The sequence below is a fragment of the Gouania willdenowi genome, chromosome 21 (genome assembly GCF_900634775.1).
Source record: "Gouania willdenowi chromosome 21, fGouWil2.1, whole genome shotgun sequence".
Lineage (NCBI taxonomy): Eukaryota > Metazoa > Chordata > Actinopteri > Blenniiformes > Gobiesocidae > Gouania > Gouania willdenowi.
Genome location: NC_041064.1, coordinates 14,692,766 through 14,711,967, shown reverse-complemented (window position 1 = coordinate 14,711,967; position 19,202 = coordinate 14,692,766). Strand labels below are relative to the sequence as shown.

Below are 19,202 nucleotides of genomic sequence, written 5' to 3'. Positions count from 1 at the left end.
CTCTGCTGATTTTCACCTAATATATATTACAGTCATTTAACCTTTAGATTCTTTCAGTATTTCCACTTCTTGCTCACAATAAAACAAATTAAATCCTAAATGTCCCTGTTTTACAATTCAATTAATTTGGGAGAGTTCAAATGTATTTGCCAAATCATCTTGTGCAGAAAAATAGCTAAACGGCATTGAAGCACTTCAAAAGATTTATTGTGGAAAAATAGCAACAAAAGCCAGTGTTGCACTTGAGTTGTGAGGGAAATTAGATGCTAATAAATGGTTGTGTGACATATCAGAGTGTAGCACAAAAAGGCCAGTTTCCAGACTGAATAGTGCCTAACAAGGCACTTGTTGGTGTCTTATGGAGCAGAGGAAATAGTCCATTAGCTACGAAGTGAGGGATCATTCATCTCAGCGGACCAACAAGGCTCCAGAGCCCATTTGCATGTTAAGAGACCTATTGTTGTGCAAGGCACACTCTTCAGAAATCATATTCAGTAGCTCGCTCACTTTAGTTTCTATATAATAGGTAATACACCAATCAGCCATAACATTAGGACCACTGATGATATCTTTTATTACCACCAGTGGTGGCTATTAGTGTGTGGGTGATCTTGATTTGATATTATAATAATTTAGTCTATAATAATTACTAGTAGGCCTATAATTGCATTTATAAATAGTAATGTTATGCGGGGAAGCAGAATGACCTCTATTTCAACACATTTGTAAATTACAAGTTCAATAGAACTACATAAATATATCAGCTCCTGCATAAATGTGCACAATAAAGCACAGTGGTTTAGTGGTTAGCACGTCCGCCTCACAGCATGAAGGTCCTGGGTTCAAGCCCTGGGTCCCTTCTGTGTGGAGTTTACATGTTCTCCCCGTGCTACATGGGTTTCCTCCAGGTACTCCGGCTTCCTCCCACAATCCAAAAACATGACTGTTTGGTTGATTGGAGTCTCTAAATAACCCTGCAGACCTCCACGACCCTGAAAAAACAGGAACAAGCGGGTCTGAAAATGGATGTGCACAATAAACACTGTGGTGCAAGGCCATTCAGGTTGTTGTTGTTTTTACAGACATTAAACTTTAACTTAAGAGTCAACTTAACACGAGATTTGATGTAAAATAATAAAGAAAAAAAAACAGGGGTGATACCTGTGAAATTAACTAGCAATAAAGGTAAATATAAAATAAATAAATTGTTTCTAGTATTTCAGTATTATTCATAACCAAATGTGCATCGTTCAGGATTGAGAGGCTTTCCCCTGCCTTGACTCTTGCTGTGTTTTTTAGGAATCAGCTGCTTTTCTCCCCTCGACAAGAATGGCAGACAAAGCCAACATCTTTGGTTGTATAAGTCAATAGAACACTATTACCCACTGCTCCAGTGCACCAATCACAGCTTTTATTGAGTTTGCTTGGAAGTCGACTATGAACAAGTGCACGCTGAAACTACCAACTTTTAATTAGTACTTATTTTTATTTAGCACACTGTCTGATTAGGCCATGTATAGCCTAATTTGTGTTTTGTTCTTTGTTTTTTTCTTTCTCGAAATAGTGACCAAACACTGCAGATCCATACATTTCACACCTGATAATGAGCATGTTTTCAAAAGAACTGTAGCACCCACTGGTCTCTAGTATATACGAAAGCCCTAAAGGGCCATGCTTTCATATCGTTTTAATATTTTAGCAAAATAAGAGTTGTAGTATGGCCAAAGAAAGACCATCAATGCCCGCTGTAAATTTGGTCACGTTACTATGCATGATCACAGACATATTGAATATTCAATATTTATTGTGTCGGTGGTTGCACTTTGTTGACGGTCCCTGCACAACGTCAGCTGCTCATAGGAAACAATGGGATATTTTCTGCTGAAATGTCCAATAATTGTATTGACGATCAGCTCGTTGTAGCTTGTAGCTCATTGGCTATTTCATAACAGTTAGAATGAGACGTTATTTGGGTCTTTCTAACTTTACTGAAGTCCAGATGTGGTGATCTATATGTTCCTGCTCCGCTGACATTGTTACACTGAATGATGTTTCCTGCAATGATTTATCATACTATACTATTGTTTCGTTATCTCGAGATTTCAAGATAATTATCCCATTATCACGGAAAAACAAAGTCTCGTTATCTCGAGGTCTCGAGAAAATTAATTCGTGATCACGGGAAAAAACGGAGGGAAAAAAATGTATGAAAGCATGGCCCTTTAGGGCTTCCGTATGTATGGCTTTGGACACTGGACAGCTATGTTTTAATTAACGAACAAGGTCACTGCAAAATGGGTTAAACTAACATCTACAGATATTTCTCATATTCTAAAAACTAAGAAACTCACTTATATTAGGAAAACTTCCGATGTTGTCCACATACTGACTGCTGTCATTTGGTGCCCCTGCAGATAAGCAGCACCCCGTCATGTATTCGAGCGCTGACGAAGATGCTGTACTGCCCCTTCTGTCAGGCCATACCATCAGTGAAACCCTGTAAGAATTACTGCCTTAATGTTATGAAGGGCTGCCTGGCCAATCAAGCTGATCTGGATTCAGAGTGGAACCAGTACATTGGTGAGTCCTTGTTTTACTAAATATACACAGTGCTCTCAATTTGTGTCGATTCTACAACAATGCAATGAAAAGGGCATGATGGAGATATGTAAATTTTTTGCATGATGCTTGAATGTAGACATCATTTTGCAAATAATGTTTTATGTATGAGTGGCATTTAACAATCCTACATCACAAAGGACCGTTTTCTATTGTGGTTACCATATAGTTCATCAGGGCGAACACATTTATACTCTTGAACTGCACAGCCAAACAGGAATATCTGTAGAAAATTCCAGCTTATAGGAGTACCTTACATTTCAACTGGTTTTACAGTAACTTTAGCTGTTGTAAAATGAAACCCAGTCTTTAGCTGAGAGGCTATTCCAATAAGAGAGTCAGATTTTGTAGAGATGGGGGATCACATGTCGTGTTTTAGATGTTCATTAATTAAATTATAATGTAAATGTAGGGATGTGGGCTATAATTATTCATACAATGTGCATAATTTAATTATTTTACTGTCCAATCCTGTGAGTTTGATATTTTTCCCAGCCCTAATACACCAAAATCTAATGGTGTCATCATGTAATGCTGCAGAATGCCTCGTGATAATCTTCACTTTAGAATGTGGTGTGTTGAAGCAGAGATGCATCTAAAACGTGCAGGATTTAGATGCAGGATGCACCATCAATGCAAATATTTTGGCACTTTACATTGTTGAACTCAGTTGAAAAACCAGAACATTACTGTACTTGTTCCAAAAACAACAAAGTAACAATAATGGGTTCAAAAAAATTGTCTTCCTTTTAAATGAAAGTCACTCTTTGATTCTGTAAGTTAGGTTTCTTGCAGAACAAATTCTTAGATTACATTGGATTTTATATTAAGAATATAAAAATGAAGTTAGTACTTTGTCATGGTTATATTATGCATTTGAACACATTGACAAATGCTGACACTGTTTCCTTAATATTGAGTTGCATAACAAATGAAAATAATGTGCAAGAAATTGGCACATTGCAGAGAATTTTGTTAAAAAATATCATTTGCCTCTTCAGGAGAGGTTGCCACTTGTTCTGTGTTGTTTTCATATTTCAACAACATCAATTTTATTGACAGACTAGATAAGAAGGTGCCATTTTTCATTTTTTTTTCTATCATCATTTCATTTTAAGAACTCCTTTTTTTTTTACTGGATGATTCTGCTTTCCTGCTGGGCTAAACACTGACTCATTTTTCTAGCAGAAGTGCACCACAGGGAGCTTTGTGTTTTGAAGGGACGAGTTGAGTTAAAAAGTTGTTCAGTTACGCCAGAATGCACAGAAACATGAAAGGAATCTACAGATTGTTTATCTGTCACTACAAAAACAGATTCCAGCTGATGATAAAAACTGGATCAAAATAAAGTTAGGAAAACTATGATTGGTGTCTGCTAGCTTTCTTGATCAAACACATTTTTAAATTTTTACCAAAGTGTAATTGAACACCTGGATCATCGGTTTCAGTTCATGTCAGTACATATTATGACTTTTCTTATTTTAAGAGTAATTTGTGGTCATTTAAACGAAAAAAACTTTTAATTACAAACCAGCTTTGGTTACTTAAATTAAAGTATATAAAGTCACATCATTTTAAAATTTCACTAAGAAGGATTTTGCTCGCTAATTTCAAAGGCTTCCTGATTTTTTTACTTTATTCACAGTGATCGTTGAAGTTAATAGTAAGCAGTACCTTTTCCTCGCACTCGTTTCCTACACTTTTAGATTAAAGCCTGGTATATACTTCTACGCCAGAACTTACGCCGCCAACGTGACGCAGAGGTTGGCCAACTGTAGTTCTGCGTTGAGGGAACGCATCACTATGCGATTGGCCACCATATCGCTAGGGGGTTGTGTGTGTGTGTGTGTGTGTGGTTACAGAGGAGCATTAAAAAGCCCTTGTTTATCTTCCGGTCACAGAACTCAACGTTCTTGAAGCCAAAATACGGCGCTTAGGGGCGCTTCCATCTTGCAAATTTGATGTCATTTGGAGCTAAAGTCTGTGCAGTAGGGTCCAGTGGAAGGAGCCTTTGTAACACGCCCCACCCATTTAGCATACTGCCCTGATGACCTGCGCATCTTTCCTGTCTGGAAATTCTACCAACGGCTTGTTCAGATCATAGAGGTTAGTACAAAACCACGATATATTTCAACTCAAATATCTAGTTTATTGGCGTCTCGGCTTTCCTTCACAATGTAACTGCTATTCACAAAGAGAGCTACGCAAGATCCACGGCTGTCAATCATCATCATAACGTATTTGAAATAGGGATAGACCGATATAGATTTTTTAGGGCTGATGCTGATACCGATTTTTTTTCCCATCAACCTATACGGACTGCCGATTTTCTTGAAACGATATTTGGTGCGACACTAATTTTGCTCCCTCAATTTACATTATAAAAATTACACAATGATAACAAATGGTACGAGTCTCTTTTTTTTAAAAGCAACATTTATTGAAATGAACAAAGGTGAGGTAGAACGACAACAAGTAAAAAATATTTAACAAATATAAGAAACAGGTGATGTAGGACAAGAAAAAGAAAAAAATATTTCTGCTCTCAAAACGCAAAAACCGGCCGTTGTATCGGTCGATCACTAATTTAAAACAAACTTCACTGAAAAATGAGCACTTCAACACAATCTAGGCTGATAATTGGGGAAAAATTGTGTGACGAGTATTTTAACTTTTACAGTTTGACCCACATCCCATCTATTATCATTGAGGAGGCGGGGTTTATTACCTATACTGCAGCCAGTCAGCAGGGGGAGCTCTAAAAATAAAAGCTTCACTCCAGCGGTCAGCTTGTCTTGTCCATTCTTTTTGCAGTCTATGTCACAGAAAACAATGTTTTACTGTTTTTTTAGCATCTTAAAATGTGATTTATTTCTGGATTATTACTTACCTACTGTACCTAAACATGTGTGTATTATTGTTGGACACAAACATGAAAACAATGGTTTCAAAACGTGTGCTTTATTGTTCATTATAAACATATGCAACACGTAAACAAAGTATAAAAGTGTATTGAGCGCACTGTCGACTGCTCCAGTCAACAGTCACGTTGGGGGTGAGGGGACCCTCTACAACCATGAATAGAAATAATAAAACTCTGGCACTCTTAGTCCATCTCGGTTCTCTCTTTGACTCAATCCATTCTAGAAAAATCTCTCGTATCGCTCCACGAAAAGTTGAAACATGGCGATGTTGACTGGAAAAGGTAGTGTAGTCAGGATTTTTGGGAGGGGGTCTACGCCTACGTAGCACGCTACGTGCGTCTACGGCGTTGATTTTACGCAGAACCATATATCAGACTTAAGGCTTATTTATGCTCAATGTTAAATATGAATACTGACAGATCCTCCCCTTTTTACACTGTCTTATTCTATTTCCTATTTCTGCACGAATACAGTAGTTGCTCTAACTTTACAATTTCAGGTATTTCTGGAAAAAATGTAACACTGTTATTTGTGGTACATTTATTACTATCTCATCTACAGTCACCACATTTTCATTCTCGGACCATTAGGTCCTTGAATTGGTTGCCATGGCAACTCGGAGTGCCCCTAGTGGATTCATAGAGCAATATCAATGCCAACTGTGATGTTTTATCAGCTCGGATCGAGAAGGTTTTTTCATAAAAGACTCATTTTGATGATTGTAGACAGCAATAAATTAACCGAAGTATAAAACCAGTGTGTGGCAATGTGTTTAATTTACTTGAAAAATCCTTTTAACAAAAAAAATGTTGCTAATGACCTGAAAAGACCTATATACTTAAAAACCCCACAAACAATCAAATATTACTGTGCCTATACCAACTTTAATTCATTTATTGATTTTTTTTGTTTATAAAACTTCTTTAATAATCAACTCCATACTTTGTCCATGAGGATATGTTTAGACTCGGGTTTGTTTGCTTGAACTTTAAATATTTATTGATCGCTTTTTGGCAAACACAAACATTCTTTGACTTGTTGTCAAGTGGCCACAGCCTTCAGTGCAAATGTAAACTCCCAGTCTTATGAAAGTAAATAGAGCACGGAAAGGAAATCAGCTTGCCTTTAAAAAAAAAAAAAAACCCATGCATTTAAACAGCAATATTTGACCAAATCCTTTCAAATAACTAGGACAAATCCCATTAGAAATATAGAGCCAGTTTAACACCTACAGAAAAAGTGAGATGTCTTTTCAAAGGGGTGGGAGGAATAATTGTTTCCTGCGAAATGCATTGTTATGTAGTTCAGTAAACAGTCTGTTTTTGAAGCATCGGACCACTGGATGTGTTAGTTGTCTCAAATTTTTGGAGAGCTTCTTTTGTTGTTTTGTAGATAAAGATCAAGTTGTCTCAGTAGTTTCTGTTTCATTATGTAATACTAGACTTGGTGATGTTGAAATCCGGACTGTGTGCCGTAGTATCTGCTGCAGAAGTCGCTGGAGTGAAAAAAGTTGTTTACTCAAACACAAACTTTGTATGTTTGAGGTTAGAGAGGATCTCTTGTTGGCAGTATACTGCTGGGTGGAAGTCTAAACTTCTCAAACAACAGGAGACAGAAAAAGTTTATCACTAAATATTGAAAGTACAAACAGAAGATTTGTTCCTAAAGTTTAGTCTAATATTATTCGTCCTCTAAGGCTGGAAATTAAAAAAAAATAATCCTTGATTATAAAAATGCATTTAATTTATAGAGCGCCTTATTTTGGTGACTCAAAGCGCTTTACATGCCATTATTCTTTCACTCCACACTTAGTGGTGGTAAGCTACTATTGTAGCCACAGCTGCTCTGGGAGACTTCTGGATCAGTTAAGACACGCCCTAAAATCTCCAAAGAACAATTTATGCTATGCTAACTAGCTACTCAATTCTCACTATCTAATCAAATTCCTCTCAATCCAACCTACTCTTCACTAATTGCAGAGCCCACAAGTGCTTTTTATAGAAGGGGCGGAGCAACATTGGTTTTTGTCACGTAAAAAGCCAACAAAACATCACAAACTACCATTCTCAGCCAATAGCGAAATCAAATTGTAATTCAACACTGAAGGCAGTCACTATTAGATTTTTACAACAAAATATTCCAAAATTAAATACTTTGAGAAAAATGTTGAGAGTTGGACAAGAATCAATTATCAACACTACTTCATACCAAAGACATTTTGTTTCAGTTGGGGTTTAGTTACACTTTAAAGTATATCTACAGTACATTTACCAAGGCAGGACCTTGTTTGTGCAATACAAACTGGTCTTATAATGTGGAAACCATCTGATTTGATGTCAGTGATTTCATATCTCATGAACTTGTAATGCTTCACCAAAAATTAGATATAAAATTTGATATTAACCAAAATTCTGCAAATGTTTTGACAGTGAAAATCCAACACTTATGCACTCATAGGTGTTGATAAAACAACAATAATTAATTATTATACATGACAATGATACAATAAATAATGTTACATGACAAACTTTTTTTTTCTTGTTTTACGATAGTGTTGTGACGTGTGACGTGCCATCATATGTTCATCAAATTTCTCGTCTTCGCACTTAATTAACACCTTATATTTCTGTCTTCTTCACCTGCCTCATATGTTATCACTACACATTTGGTATCGAATCATTATTCTCTGGGAACATAACAGTAGTTATGTAGAAAATACTGCACTATTTTCCTTTCATTTTTCATTGTCAAAAGAATCCCTTGATAAACTATTCAAAACAATGCAATTTAACTAAAAATAAATCTTAAATGAAATAAATAAAGGAATAATACAAATATAGAAGAAGCCTTTTAAGTTAAATTCTGGTTCTATAGTAAACAATGCAAAACTGCATAATAGTTATTTTTCTTCTTAAAAGTGCAACTGAAAATTTATTTTGTGCCTTAACAATTGGACGTTTAAAAAAAACAGTCATGGCACTGTATTTTCGTCAGATATTTGTTTGGACCAGCAAAGGGCGCTGGTAACCCAGTTGGCATGCAGATATTCTTGCAGTGAAGAAGAGATGCTATGCATAGCAGACAGAGCTAATAGAAAAATGTGACTTTTACGGATATTCACGTAATATTACAGATATTCTTTCGGTGCTAAAGGGGTAAGGAATCATTTATGAACATGTTTAAGAGTAGAAGGCGGCCAGAAAGAAAGTAGTAGCAGATTCCGCCCGCCGCCTACACTTTTGGACGAGAAGGATAAATATATAGTCCTCTGCTGTTTAAAAAAAAGTACCCATGTGAGTATCCATGTGAACCGTGATACCTATGAATCGATTTTTAACTGCCTTACGATTAATCGTTACATCATTAATTATTACTGACGACTAGATGTTTTCTTTTCATCTTTTTGATAATTATTTATTACTCAGTGACTCCCCTTTTTTATCAATAAAAAATTATTTAACATGAGCTACAAACTATTTTGCTAAACAGAGCTGTTTCACAATATATCTGATTTAAGCAAGTATCACTATACTCTTAAGGGCCTATGCTACAAATCTAGATAATTATTTCCTAGATTAATCTCCATTAGTGGGCTTCAACTAACCAAACATTCCCTGTCAGAGAGAAGCTGTCTTACGACGGTCGATCACAACACGCTAATTACGTGTCGGTACGTGCGCGTTCACATGAAAGGGGATGAAATTGCAGTGTCTGACCAGAAAACTGGCAGAGCGAGCGTCTTTACAATGGAGGAACTGCTTATGATCTTCAACAAATATCATGAATATAAATCCATGATGACAGCAAAGAGCAACACTGTTTGTGCAGCACGCACCAGGAGGCGGAGCTTTTATATTTGCCAAGATCTGATCCACTTCGTAAATTGGTCCCGACCTGGTTAGGTGTTGCTTAAATTTAAAATTATGAATAATTAAAATCCATATTTCAGACCAAAAACAACACCGTTGTTACAGAAAAGGCTGTAATAAAAGAACCCAGAAAGGAAGCTGTTGACACTGTTAATACTTAAAAGTGTGAGATTATTTATGATTTTAATCCATTGATTGATAAACAGACAGTGCTCAGTTTTACTTTATTACAGCACACATGTTTTTCAATTCAAGTAGACCTATTTATCACACACACTGGGATGAGAGCACATTGTTTCACAGTCTGTAGTATGTTCCTGCTGATGTGGTCAGCTTCACTATAGCGTATGAATGAAATAATTAATTAATGACTTCACCAATCCACGCATACGAAGACACAGGCTTTATCAGCTGACTATAGATCAATTCATCTATATATAAATCTATATCTTTCCTAAGGGATGTCATCGGTAAATGAAAGGATTGCATTGATGTCTAAATATTCTCTCTTCCATCAGCTATCAGATCAGATCCACACAGTGACATGTTCACACATCAACTTTTATTGGACAGCTCGCTTTCTAAGAGAGCTGATTGGTCAGGAGGCGGGACTTTAGCACTCGCTAAGATCCTAACCAGAACAAAACCTACTCCCCACCAGACGAGTCGTTCAGCATAAGTTACCATGGTGATTTAGCTCCGTAAGACGTTAGCCAGCTTTGTAGTCCACACTGATTAAATCCTGGAAGTTAGTCAGATAAGAGGCCATCGCGCTTTGTAACATAGGCCCTAAAAGTGCAGCATGTATTCATGTGATGATAATGATGGTGACGACAACATTGATTATTATGATGATGATCATATCGGGCTAGGCGATATGGACCAAAACTCATATACGATATATATCTCAATAATTTTATTTCAAATGAAGTCTGACCAGAAAGACAATTCAGGGTCAAATGTACTGATACAAAATGCGACACAGGCTCATTTATTAACAAATATTTGCACAATATGTGCCACTTTTGGCTTTCTCTCTTATAAGGGACAGCATGTGTGAGTGAGTTCTTCAGTGTGGCTTGTTTAGATGAAGTTCTGGGTTAGGACGCACTCAGCAATCCATCTAACTATATATATATATATATATATATATATATATATATATATATATATATATATAGGCAATATTGTAATTTTCTATATCACCAAAATAGAAAACTTGATAAATCTTGAATCTCGATATATCGCCCAGCCCTAGATCATGATGATGATGATGACGATGATGATGTTTGTTGTCATTAAGCCGATGATATTTCTAATGACAATGACGACGAGGCAGAAAATCAAGGAACTGATCGTAAAGTTGCGAAGATTGGTAATATATTAATTGTGGCTATGGTGATGATTATGATGATGTTGATGACGATATTGAATATCTGATGAGGAATGTTGTTGATTGTGCTCATGATGACGCTTCTGTTGGTTGATAACACAAATCTTGTTGATGTTTATGGAGACCATGATAATAGTCGTGGCGATTGTGATTAAAATGACGAACGTTAGGATGATGATAGGGATTGGAATGATCATGGTGATGCTGATGAGGAGAAACAAGGAAAACAAGGGAGTGCACAATTCAGAAAGAGGGAAAGTGGCTTGGTTCTAAATTCATTTCAACAGCACCAATCTATTGAGGAAAGTTATAGACTCCACTGGAAAAAAAAAGTTTTAAATGCGGACCTTGTCTATGAGAAGCAGACAATTGCGCAGTTCTTCTTTTATCCCAGTAGCACAGTTCATGCTGTCCTCATCTGAGCCCTTGTCAATTGGATTATTGCTCCCTGGTGCAAATTAAATGCCAGGTCTATATCTTTTGCCTCTGACATTTCATGCCCATTATAGAATGAAAGATTTTCAATTAGCTTGAAGTCTAACCACAAAAAACGTATTGACTTGGCTCATGGATTTAAATTGTCAGGAAAATCTTCACAGACAGCAAAATTAGTCTAATAGCAAAGTACGATGAGTGAGCAGTATGGTAATCTGAACTTTATAGCTCAAAAGCACTGATTTTATTAGAGGGAATAAGGCATGACAGAAGTTTATTAGAATTTTGAAGATTCTAAAATGCTGGATTGAGGATTTGTAACATCCAATGAAATCCATGTGTTCCTGTTTGGATTCTGGCAATTCATGATCAGAGCTGAACAGTTTTGAGGATGGCAAGAAACTTTTGGTTATTTACATAACCCCGGTTCTTTGAGTAATATGAGTGAGATGTCTCTCTATGGGATGCACACTTTGCTGTAGACCTCAGAAGTCACTATCTCATTACGCCAATCCTGATTGGCTGGTGAAACGTGGCCGTCCGCCACAGGTAGTCTCACCTACTATACTGTAAGTAGCGGAGGCGGACGGCACCTGGCCCAGCAGGAAGGGTTGTCTGGTGAGACATCTCGCTCTCTTCTTCTTTTTGGCCTGGGCCAAATGTTCTTTAGAAAATTACAAAATGTTGGAGTCATGGATGATATTTGGAAAATATGAGAATTAAAAAAATAATAAAAATTCACAGCAATTTGAATTTTACTTTCATGTGAACAATTAGAGTCGATGCAAGAATATCAGTTTTTCACTTATTAAGCCAATAAATTAGTGTTAAAAGAAGTTACTAACATCTCCATGCTGTCTAGATTCAATGTGTGTGTCATTTAAAACTGGGTTACTCAAATGGGTATACGTGATGCCACCCTTAGGGGTGAGAGAGAGAGAGAGAGAGAGAGAGAGAGAGAGAGAGAGAGAGAGAGAGAGAGAGAGAGAGAGAGAGAGAGAGAGAGAGAGAGAGAGAGAGAGAGAGAGAGAGAGAGAGAGAGAGAGAGAGAGAGAGAGAGAGAGAGAGAGAGAGAGAGAGAGAGAGAGGAGAGAGAGAGAGAGAGAGATTAAAAATACGGGGTTTTATAATGTTTATTTTAGTTAAAAATGACAATCACACTAAATGTTACCAACAAATTACAAAACAACAACAAAAACACGCAAAATAAGAGAAAATATCCTGATTAATAAAAACAACAAACAACAACAAAATACACAAAATGACACCAAAAACACACACACTGAGCAAAAAAAACGACAACAGACGCACTAAATGAGAGAAAAATACACAAGATCACAACAAAATACACAAAAATAACGACACTAAAAACACACACACTGTGGTAGAATAATTTAAAAGTATACTGAATAATAATAGCACACGTCAAAATACAGAAATTGACTCAAAAAACACACAAAATGATCTTCTGAAAGAAATGATTTTGATTAGAACATGAACTGAAAATATAAGGATCAGTCTTGGTCCCACATCAGGAGGGAGATGACTGTAAATTATTAAAAAAAATATAGAAATAAATCTATTACTAAATACTGTTTCATTTAACTTATTTACAAATTGAGATTCTTTAAAATGTGTGTTTTCACTCAATCATTCCATCCTTATGTTCTGTAGTTGTTTTTTTACAGATTTCTGAGCGAAATGTAGTAGTCGGACATACAGTTCATTAAGGGGGGTACTTGCATTCAAAAGCAAGAGAAAGAGGGTACTTGAGCCAATATAACATCAGTCAGAACATCACTGGTCGGACTGAGAATTCCAGTCCAGGAAGTGTTGGCTCTAAAGCACACCTGGAGTTAAGGATAGAAAGAAAAGGAGAGTGAGACGATAGAAGAAAATATAAGTAAATGCATGTGGCTCAATGGTGGAGAAATGCTTGATGTCTTTGTTTTCCTGCTGTCCATCATGGATGTCCTCAGTCAGGTCTTACACACCTTACAGAAACAAATGTTTGGTCAACTAGCCTTAAATAAAATATAAGATAATTTTTGTTCTATAAATTCCCACCAGGTCTTACAGTATTTTATATTAACTCCATTCTGCTAAGTTGCCAGTTCTAAAATGAATTGATATCAATCCTTGGTAACCTTTTATTTTTCCACTAAAAAAAACAAATGTGCATCCTTCCAGTAATGACAATTTGTAATGTAAATTCTTGCTACAAATTTATTACAAAGCTTGATCAGGAATAATTTGGTGGCAGATGTTTCAACCTTCTTACACCGTGCTGTGTAAACATGTGTTTGAAAAAATAAAGCCTGTGTGGTATTTAATGAGATCAACAATGGAATTAGATTTAATTACATGAATTAGCTGAAGCATGGAGACACTGATGAACAGCTGTCTGTCTGTTTACTTCACCTGAGAGAAAGGCTGACAATAATCTGTTAGCATAGTCCCCTGGGATACATGGGTTATTGTGTTTTTTGAAAAAGCCAGTTTTGGACAATCATGTTGTCAGTCTGCTTGTCATTTAGTTTGTTTGAATTTGTTTTGTTTTGTTTTTTTTGTTTTTTTTATTACAAATAATGATCTTAACAGTGCTGCTTTTAAGCAGGCATATTGCTCATTCTAATCAGTCTAGTGTGTGTGTGTGTGTGCGTGTGTTAAAAAGCTCATAAGCGTATTTCATTGTTCCCCTTCCCAATAGTCATAAACCGTTTCCATCAAACTAGTCGTTCTCAAGTGAACTGTGCCAGATTTTTGTCGTTGTTGTTTTGCATTTTTGTTTCTTTATTGTTTAAAGATGATATTCTTCTCTCTGTAGAGACATTGTGCCGCACTGGAAATGATCTGCATCAATTCTATGTGCTCATTTCTGTTTAATTATGTGATTTGTTTCACTTGGTTAGCTAAGCCAGCACAGATTTTTTTTTTTCCCAATATGCCATCCAAGATAATAATACTTTATTTGGGAGATTTTTTTTTATCATAAATAAAATATTGACCTAAAAAATGTAATATACCGTGAATGGACCAGGTGCTTTGTTTAAAATCCAGTAATCTAAAAAAGGTTTGTGTCCTTAAAATGTCTTTGGTTTAAAAAAAAAAAAAAAGATGCTTTCACCTGCAAATGTTCAGAACACTAATAAAGCACTCAAATTGTTATGAATTACCAGAACTATTCAGTCGTCTTTGGTGGCCACACTTAAGACCAAGGGCTTATCGTTCAGATGTTCCTCTTTGTAGAGAGCAGATGTTTTCCTTCACTCAGGGGAATTCATTTTTAGCGTGTTGCTTTCTGAGCACATGTTGTCCAAACCAGCGTATCGTTCTGAGAAAGGCAGCGTCAAAGAGCAGATTAGTGTGTGCAGTATGCAGGCGAGGGTTTTCTTCATATATATATATATATATATATATATATATATATATAAATATATATATCACTGAACACAACATGATGTGTCTCCGGAGATTATAACTTTTAATGTTTTAGCAAACAGGCTAATATGTAACAACGAACCGAAACGCAATAAAAAATTTTTTAAAAAAAAGTAATAAAACCCGAAATGTTTTAAAAAATGTTTTCATAAAACCCAAAATGTTACAACTGGTCAAAATTGTAACAAGATACTGAGACCAAAATGCCAAAACATTTTGCATTATATATATGAAGGTATGAATCTTTTTTTTTTTAGCCAAAAATGTTAAGGTTCTCCAAAATACTTTATTATTAATAATAATAATAATAATAATAATAATAATAATAATAACAATAACACTACACACACACATATTCACACATATACGCATTTGTGTATACTACTCTCTACATTGAAGCAATAAGCACTTTAAACCATAAATCATTGACGTACTCTATAATATAATAAAATGATTACACTATTAGGGGGAAAATATTTTGCCTATTAGCTAGTTATTTATTCATTATGACCTTGGTTTGCGAGTCTTTGTTGTTGTTTTTTTCCCAGTGAAGTGTTTAAACTGGTACCTCAAAGCAACAAAATATAGATTTCAAATATAGCAAGATAATATTCTGACTTCTTTTTACTTTGACTTCCTCCCATGTGTTGATCTGCTGCTGTCTCCAAGTTGGCTGTAGGTGTGAATGTGTGAGTAGACGTTGTCAGTCTGTGTGTGAGGGCTGTGATGGACTGGTGACCAGTACAGGTCTCTCCCAATGTCAGCCTAGATGGGCTTCAGCATCCTGTAAAGTAAACCTGCAGTATTAAGCTGATGTATACGATAGACAGAAAGAATGATGGTTCATGTCCTTATATTCTCCCAGTTTATAGCAAAACACAATGTTGCTTTTATTATATCAATATAATATATAAATAGCTTTAGGTAATGTGCTTAGAAATTCAAACTGTGAAATTGCTATAAAATGTACATTTTCCTAACTTTTATCTGTATTGCTATCAAGCTACATATGTAATAATTAATTGGTTGTTTATTGCCAAAGGAAGTTTTTCACGATCACTATTGCAAGAGAGTGTTGCTGCTTTTTATCATGCAGAATTTAAACAAATTATTTGCAGAAAATGTAAATGAATCATATTATTAATAACTGTTATTATTTCTGTAAACATAGATGTGCTTTTTTTTTTTTAACAGCAATAGCAATCCTTCAGAAATGTTCTTGAAGAAGTTTGGATTTAAACTTTCAAACTAAACTATAAATGTTATAAAAACATCATTGACTCTCCTGAGTTTGCACAGACAGTATATTGACACAATGTGAACCTATCTTTTTCATTTTCTGTCTGCAGAACTCAGACAAATATTGTAGAACATACTGTGCTCCACTCATGGCAGCAGTAGGTGAACATCTGAGGGTTTGTGCGATGGCATCTGTCGCGACAAACACTAATTTCCATTCTGTTTTTTATAGTTATTTTCCCGCGTAATCACTCACAGTTACACAAAGATGTGGTTGAGTGGAGCTAATTAGATATTCTCTTTCCACCTGTGTATTTATGAATCTGCAGCAAGCAGGACTTTTGTAAAGAGAGAAGAAGAAGAAGAAGAAGAAAATATTCTCTGGTGTGCTTATAAGCAGCGAAGCTTATCATTGTCTTGGCTCAAAGCTGCTTGGCTAGTGAGTCCGTCCAGATCGCTTCTGGGCTTTGTGGTTGTGATGTGTTCCTATAAGACTTTAACAAAGTGCAAACAAGGATACAAACAAAGTTTTTCAAACATATTTGAGTAAAAACGGGTTTTAAGTGCCTTGACAACAACAACATACAGTAGCTTAACCCAGAGATAGGCAACTTTCACAAAAAAGTGATTTTCTGGAGGGCCACATTATCAACATTTTTTTATTTTTTTTTAATCAACATTTATGTCAACATTTAGAATAATGAACAACATTATTTCACATGTTTTTAGTGTAATTTGTGTAATTTATTGTTTTGTTTTTTGTGTAATGTTTTTCTCATTTTGCACTCTTGACTTTCTTGTTGTTTTATGTGTGTTTTGAAGACATTTATCATATTTTCCTTTCATTTCGTTTGTTGTTTTGTGTGTTGTGAGCCAAATTTTTGTATTTTTGTCATCTTTTTGAGATTTTATGGAGCTCTTTTTGCTGAGATTTGCGAGTCTCTCGCCACTTCCGGTGTCACGGTCTGAGTTTACCTCGTACTGAGACCGATAATGAGCATGCGCACTGCCGGAAAATGAATTTTTCCTAGTTCCGCTGTGAGTTTTGCTACTTCCGCCGTGCTGAGATTGAAAATTCAATTTCAAAGCTAATGTTATTTGACGAGTGCTGAATGGCTCCTTTTCTTGGGGAAAAATGTACAACTGCTCAATGTACGAGACAGGAGAGGTTCCAATGCCACAAAGAAAGGACAGACAGGTCAATCTTCTTCATGGTGAATGGTAATTTATTTTCCAAATTACATGATTATAATATACATTGCAATAACAGTTCACCTAATGTAACGTTACAATAATAAGCTTTTGTATTCTTCTTCTTCTAATTTGTACGTTGCATTTCAGGAAACAAGACCCAGACGTGTCATGTATGGACGTGCAGTTTGAGCAGTCCGATCGTGTCAGAGTGTCTGTCCGTATAGTGTGAGAACATGAATCGTGAGCTGTGCACATTCAGGCTCTTCAATTGAGTCGCACAGTTTGAGCTGGAGCCGAGTACAACGATTGAAAAAAAACCACACAGTGTCTGCCCACCCTTAAGCTACATGGTCTTTCCTGTTTGATAAGAAAACGATCAAGGACGTGCATGTCAGCTTTATCTAATAATCCCACAATATCTGTATTAAGTGTAGCCCCAGCTGTAGATTGACCTAAATACCAGCAGTAGTACTGTATGTTTAGTTTACAATAACAATGCTAACTAGCTTTAAGATAATGGCCATATTTATCAGATTTTTGGTAATATAAACTTTACACAATATGTAAGCTAACTAATACACAATACAACTTTTTAACCTTTGACCATCCTCGGCTAGCACCTCTTTGTGCTATGCTAACAGAAACATATTGTCATGAGTAAAGATGTTTGGGTTTTTTGCAGTCTTGGAGGCACATTTGTGTAATAAACATAAGTACTAGTCTTCAGTACTCAAGTAAAAGTATAGATACTTGAAATAAAAATGACTCTGATAAAAGTCAAAGTATTGAACTTGTTCCCTTACGTGAGTAAAAGTAAAAAAGTAAATGTTACTAAATGTACTTAAGAAAAAATAAAACAAATGTCCCTTCAATAATAAGACAAAGTTTTTAAACCAGCAAATTCCATTTCTTGTATTATTTTTTTTTTAGAACTTGTAGAAAATTGATACATCTATCTATAAAGCAAGGGATTTCTGTCTGTCTGTGTGTCTGTCTGTCTGTGGCTCAAATATCTCTGCGGATCAGGCTCAGATTGACCTGAGACTTTCAACATGGCTGCTGCTTAGTTCAAAGGTGTGCAACGTCGGATTTGTTTGAACTGCAATAATACCGTTACCGTGTGGCAGGCCACCCTGTGGCGACAACACTCCGGTTCACTTTTTGCTTGCTTTGGGTGAACCGCGTGTGTGTGTAATTGCATTAGGAATTAAGTGTTTACAAGGTCAGTTTAAAGATGATTTAACTTTTATTCTGAATTAAAGAGGAATTAAAGTTGCCATGTAAATGTGAGTGTCTCAAAGTGTTTCTCCAGGCATAACTTCATGCTGGTGCGTTGCATTTTCCCAATTTATTCATTAAAATATATGAAAACACAATAGTTATCACTCTACACATTTCCCAACAAACCCAAGTGTACCTTACGTACCACCTTCAAACACAACCTCATTTGGCTATCCATGAAAAAGCTACTTAACCTCCCACTTTTCAATAGTAATACATACTTCCTACGGGCATTGCACTAGTGGAAATAAAATAAATCTGTTTCCATGAACACATGAAGAATTTAGCCTTCATAATGAATAAAATTTGTGCAAATGTTCAATAAAACTGCAGAGCAGCTTTGAGTTTAACATTTAAAAAAAACTTTAAAATGTTAACCATAAAACTAAGGGACCTGTCTAACAGAAAAATTCTCAAACTACCAAAATGTGTTTTTACGTCGCGGCGTCATGTTCGAAGGTTATAAAAGTAACGAGCTAATTTTTAAAATGTAAGGAGTAAAAGTAAAAAGATGCCAAAAAAATAAATACCCAAGTTAAGTACAGATACCAGAAAAAACTACTTAAGTACAGTAACGAAGTATTTGTACTTTGTTACTTGTCACTTCTGGTAATAAAACAATGTGTGTAAGGCAAAGAAGAAAAAAAGGTAAGATAAAAATCCTCTTCAAGTTTTAACCATACAGTCTGTTTCCAGCAGGTGGGTGTTGTCTGCTGGTGCTCGTTCATGTGTTTTATGAGAAGAGAAACAGCACAGATTCCATAAAGAAGAAAAGCTGCCGTTAATAAGGGGACAACATCCAGATTA

The 19,202-nt window shown here is 35.8% G+C and overlaps 1 protein-coding gene across 3 annotated transcripts in view; it reads left to right on the top strand.

Annotated features, from left to right (window-relative positions):
- The window catches only part of gpc6b (glypican 6b), a 92,929-nt gene that overhangs the window by 38,257 nt on the left and 35,470 nt on the right, over positions 1–19,202 (top strand). For all 3 annotated transcript variants that reach the window (XM_028436918.1, XM_028436917.1, XM_028436919.1), the window contains one exon: positions 2,415–2,580. In XM_028436918.1, coding sequence (XP_028292719.1) covers positions 2,415–2,580 — 166 coding nt within the window. The remainder of the gene's footprint in view (positions 1–2,414; positions 2,581–19,202) is intronic.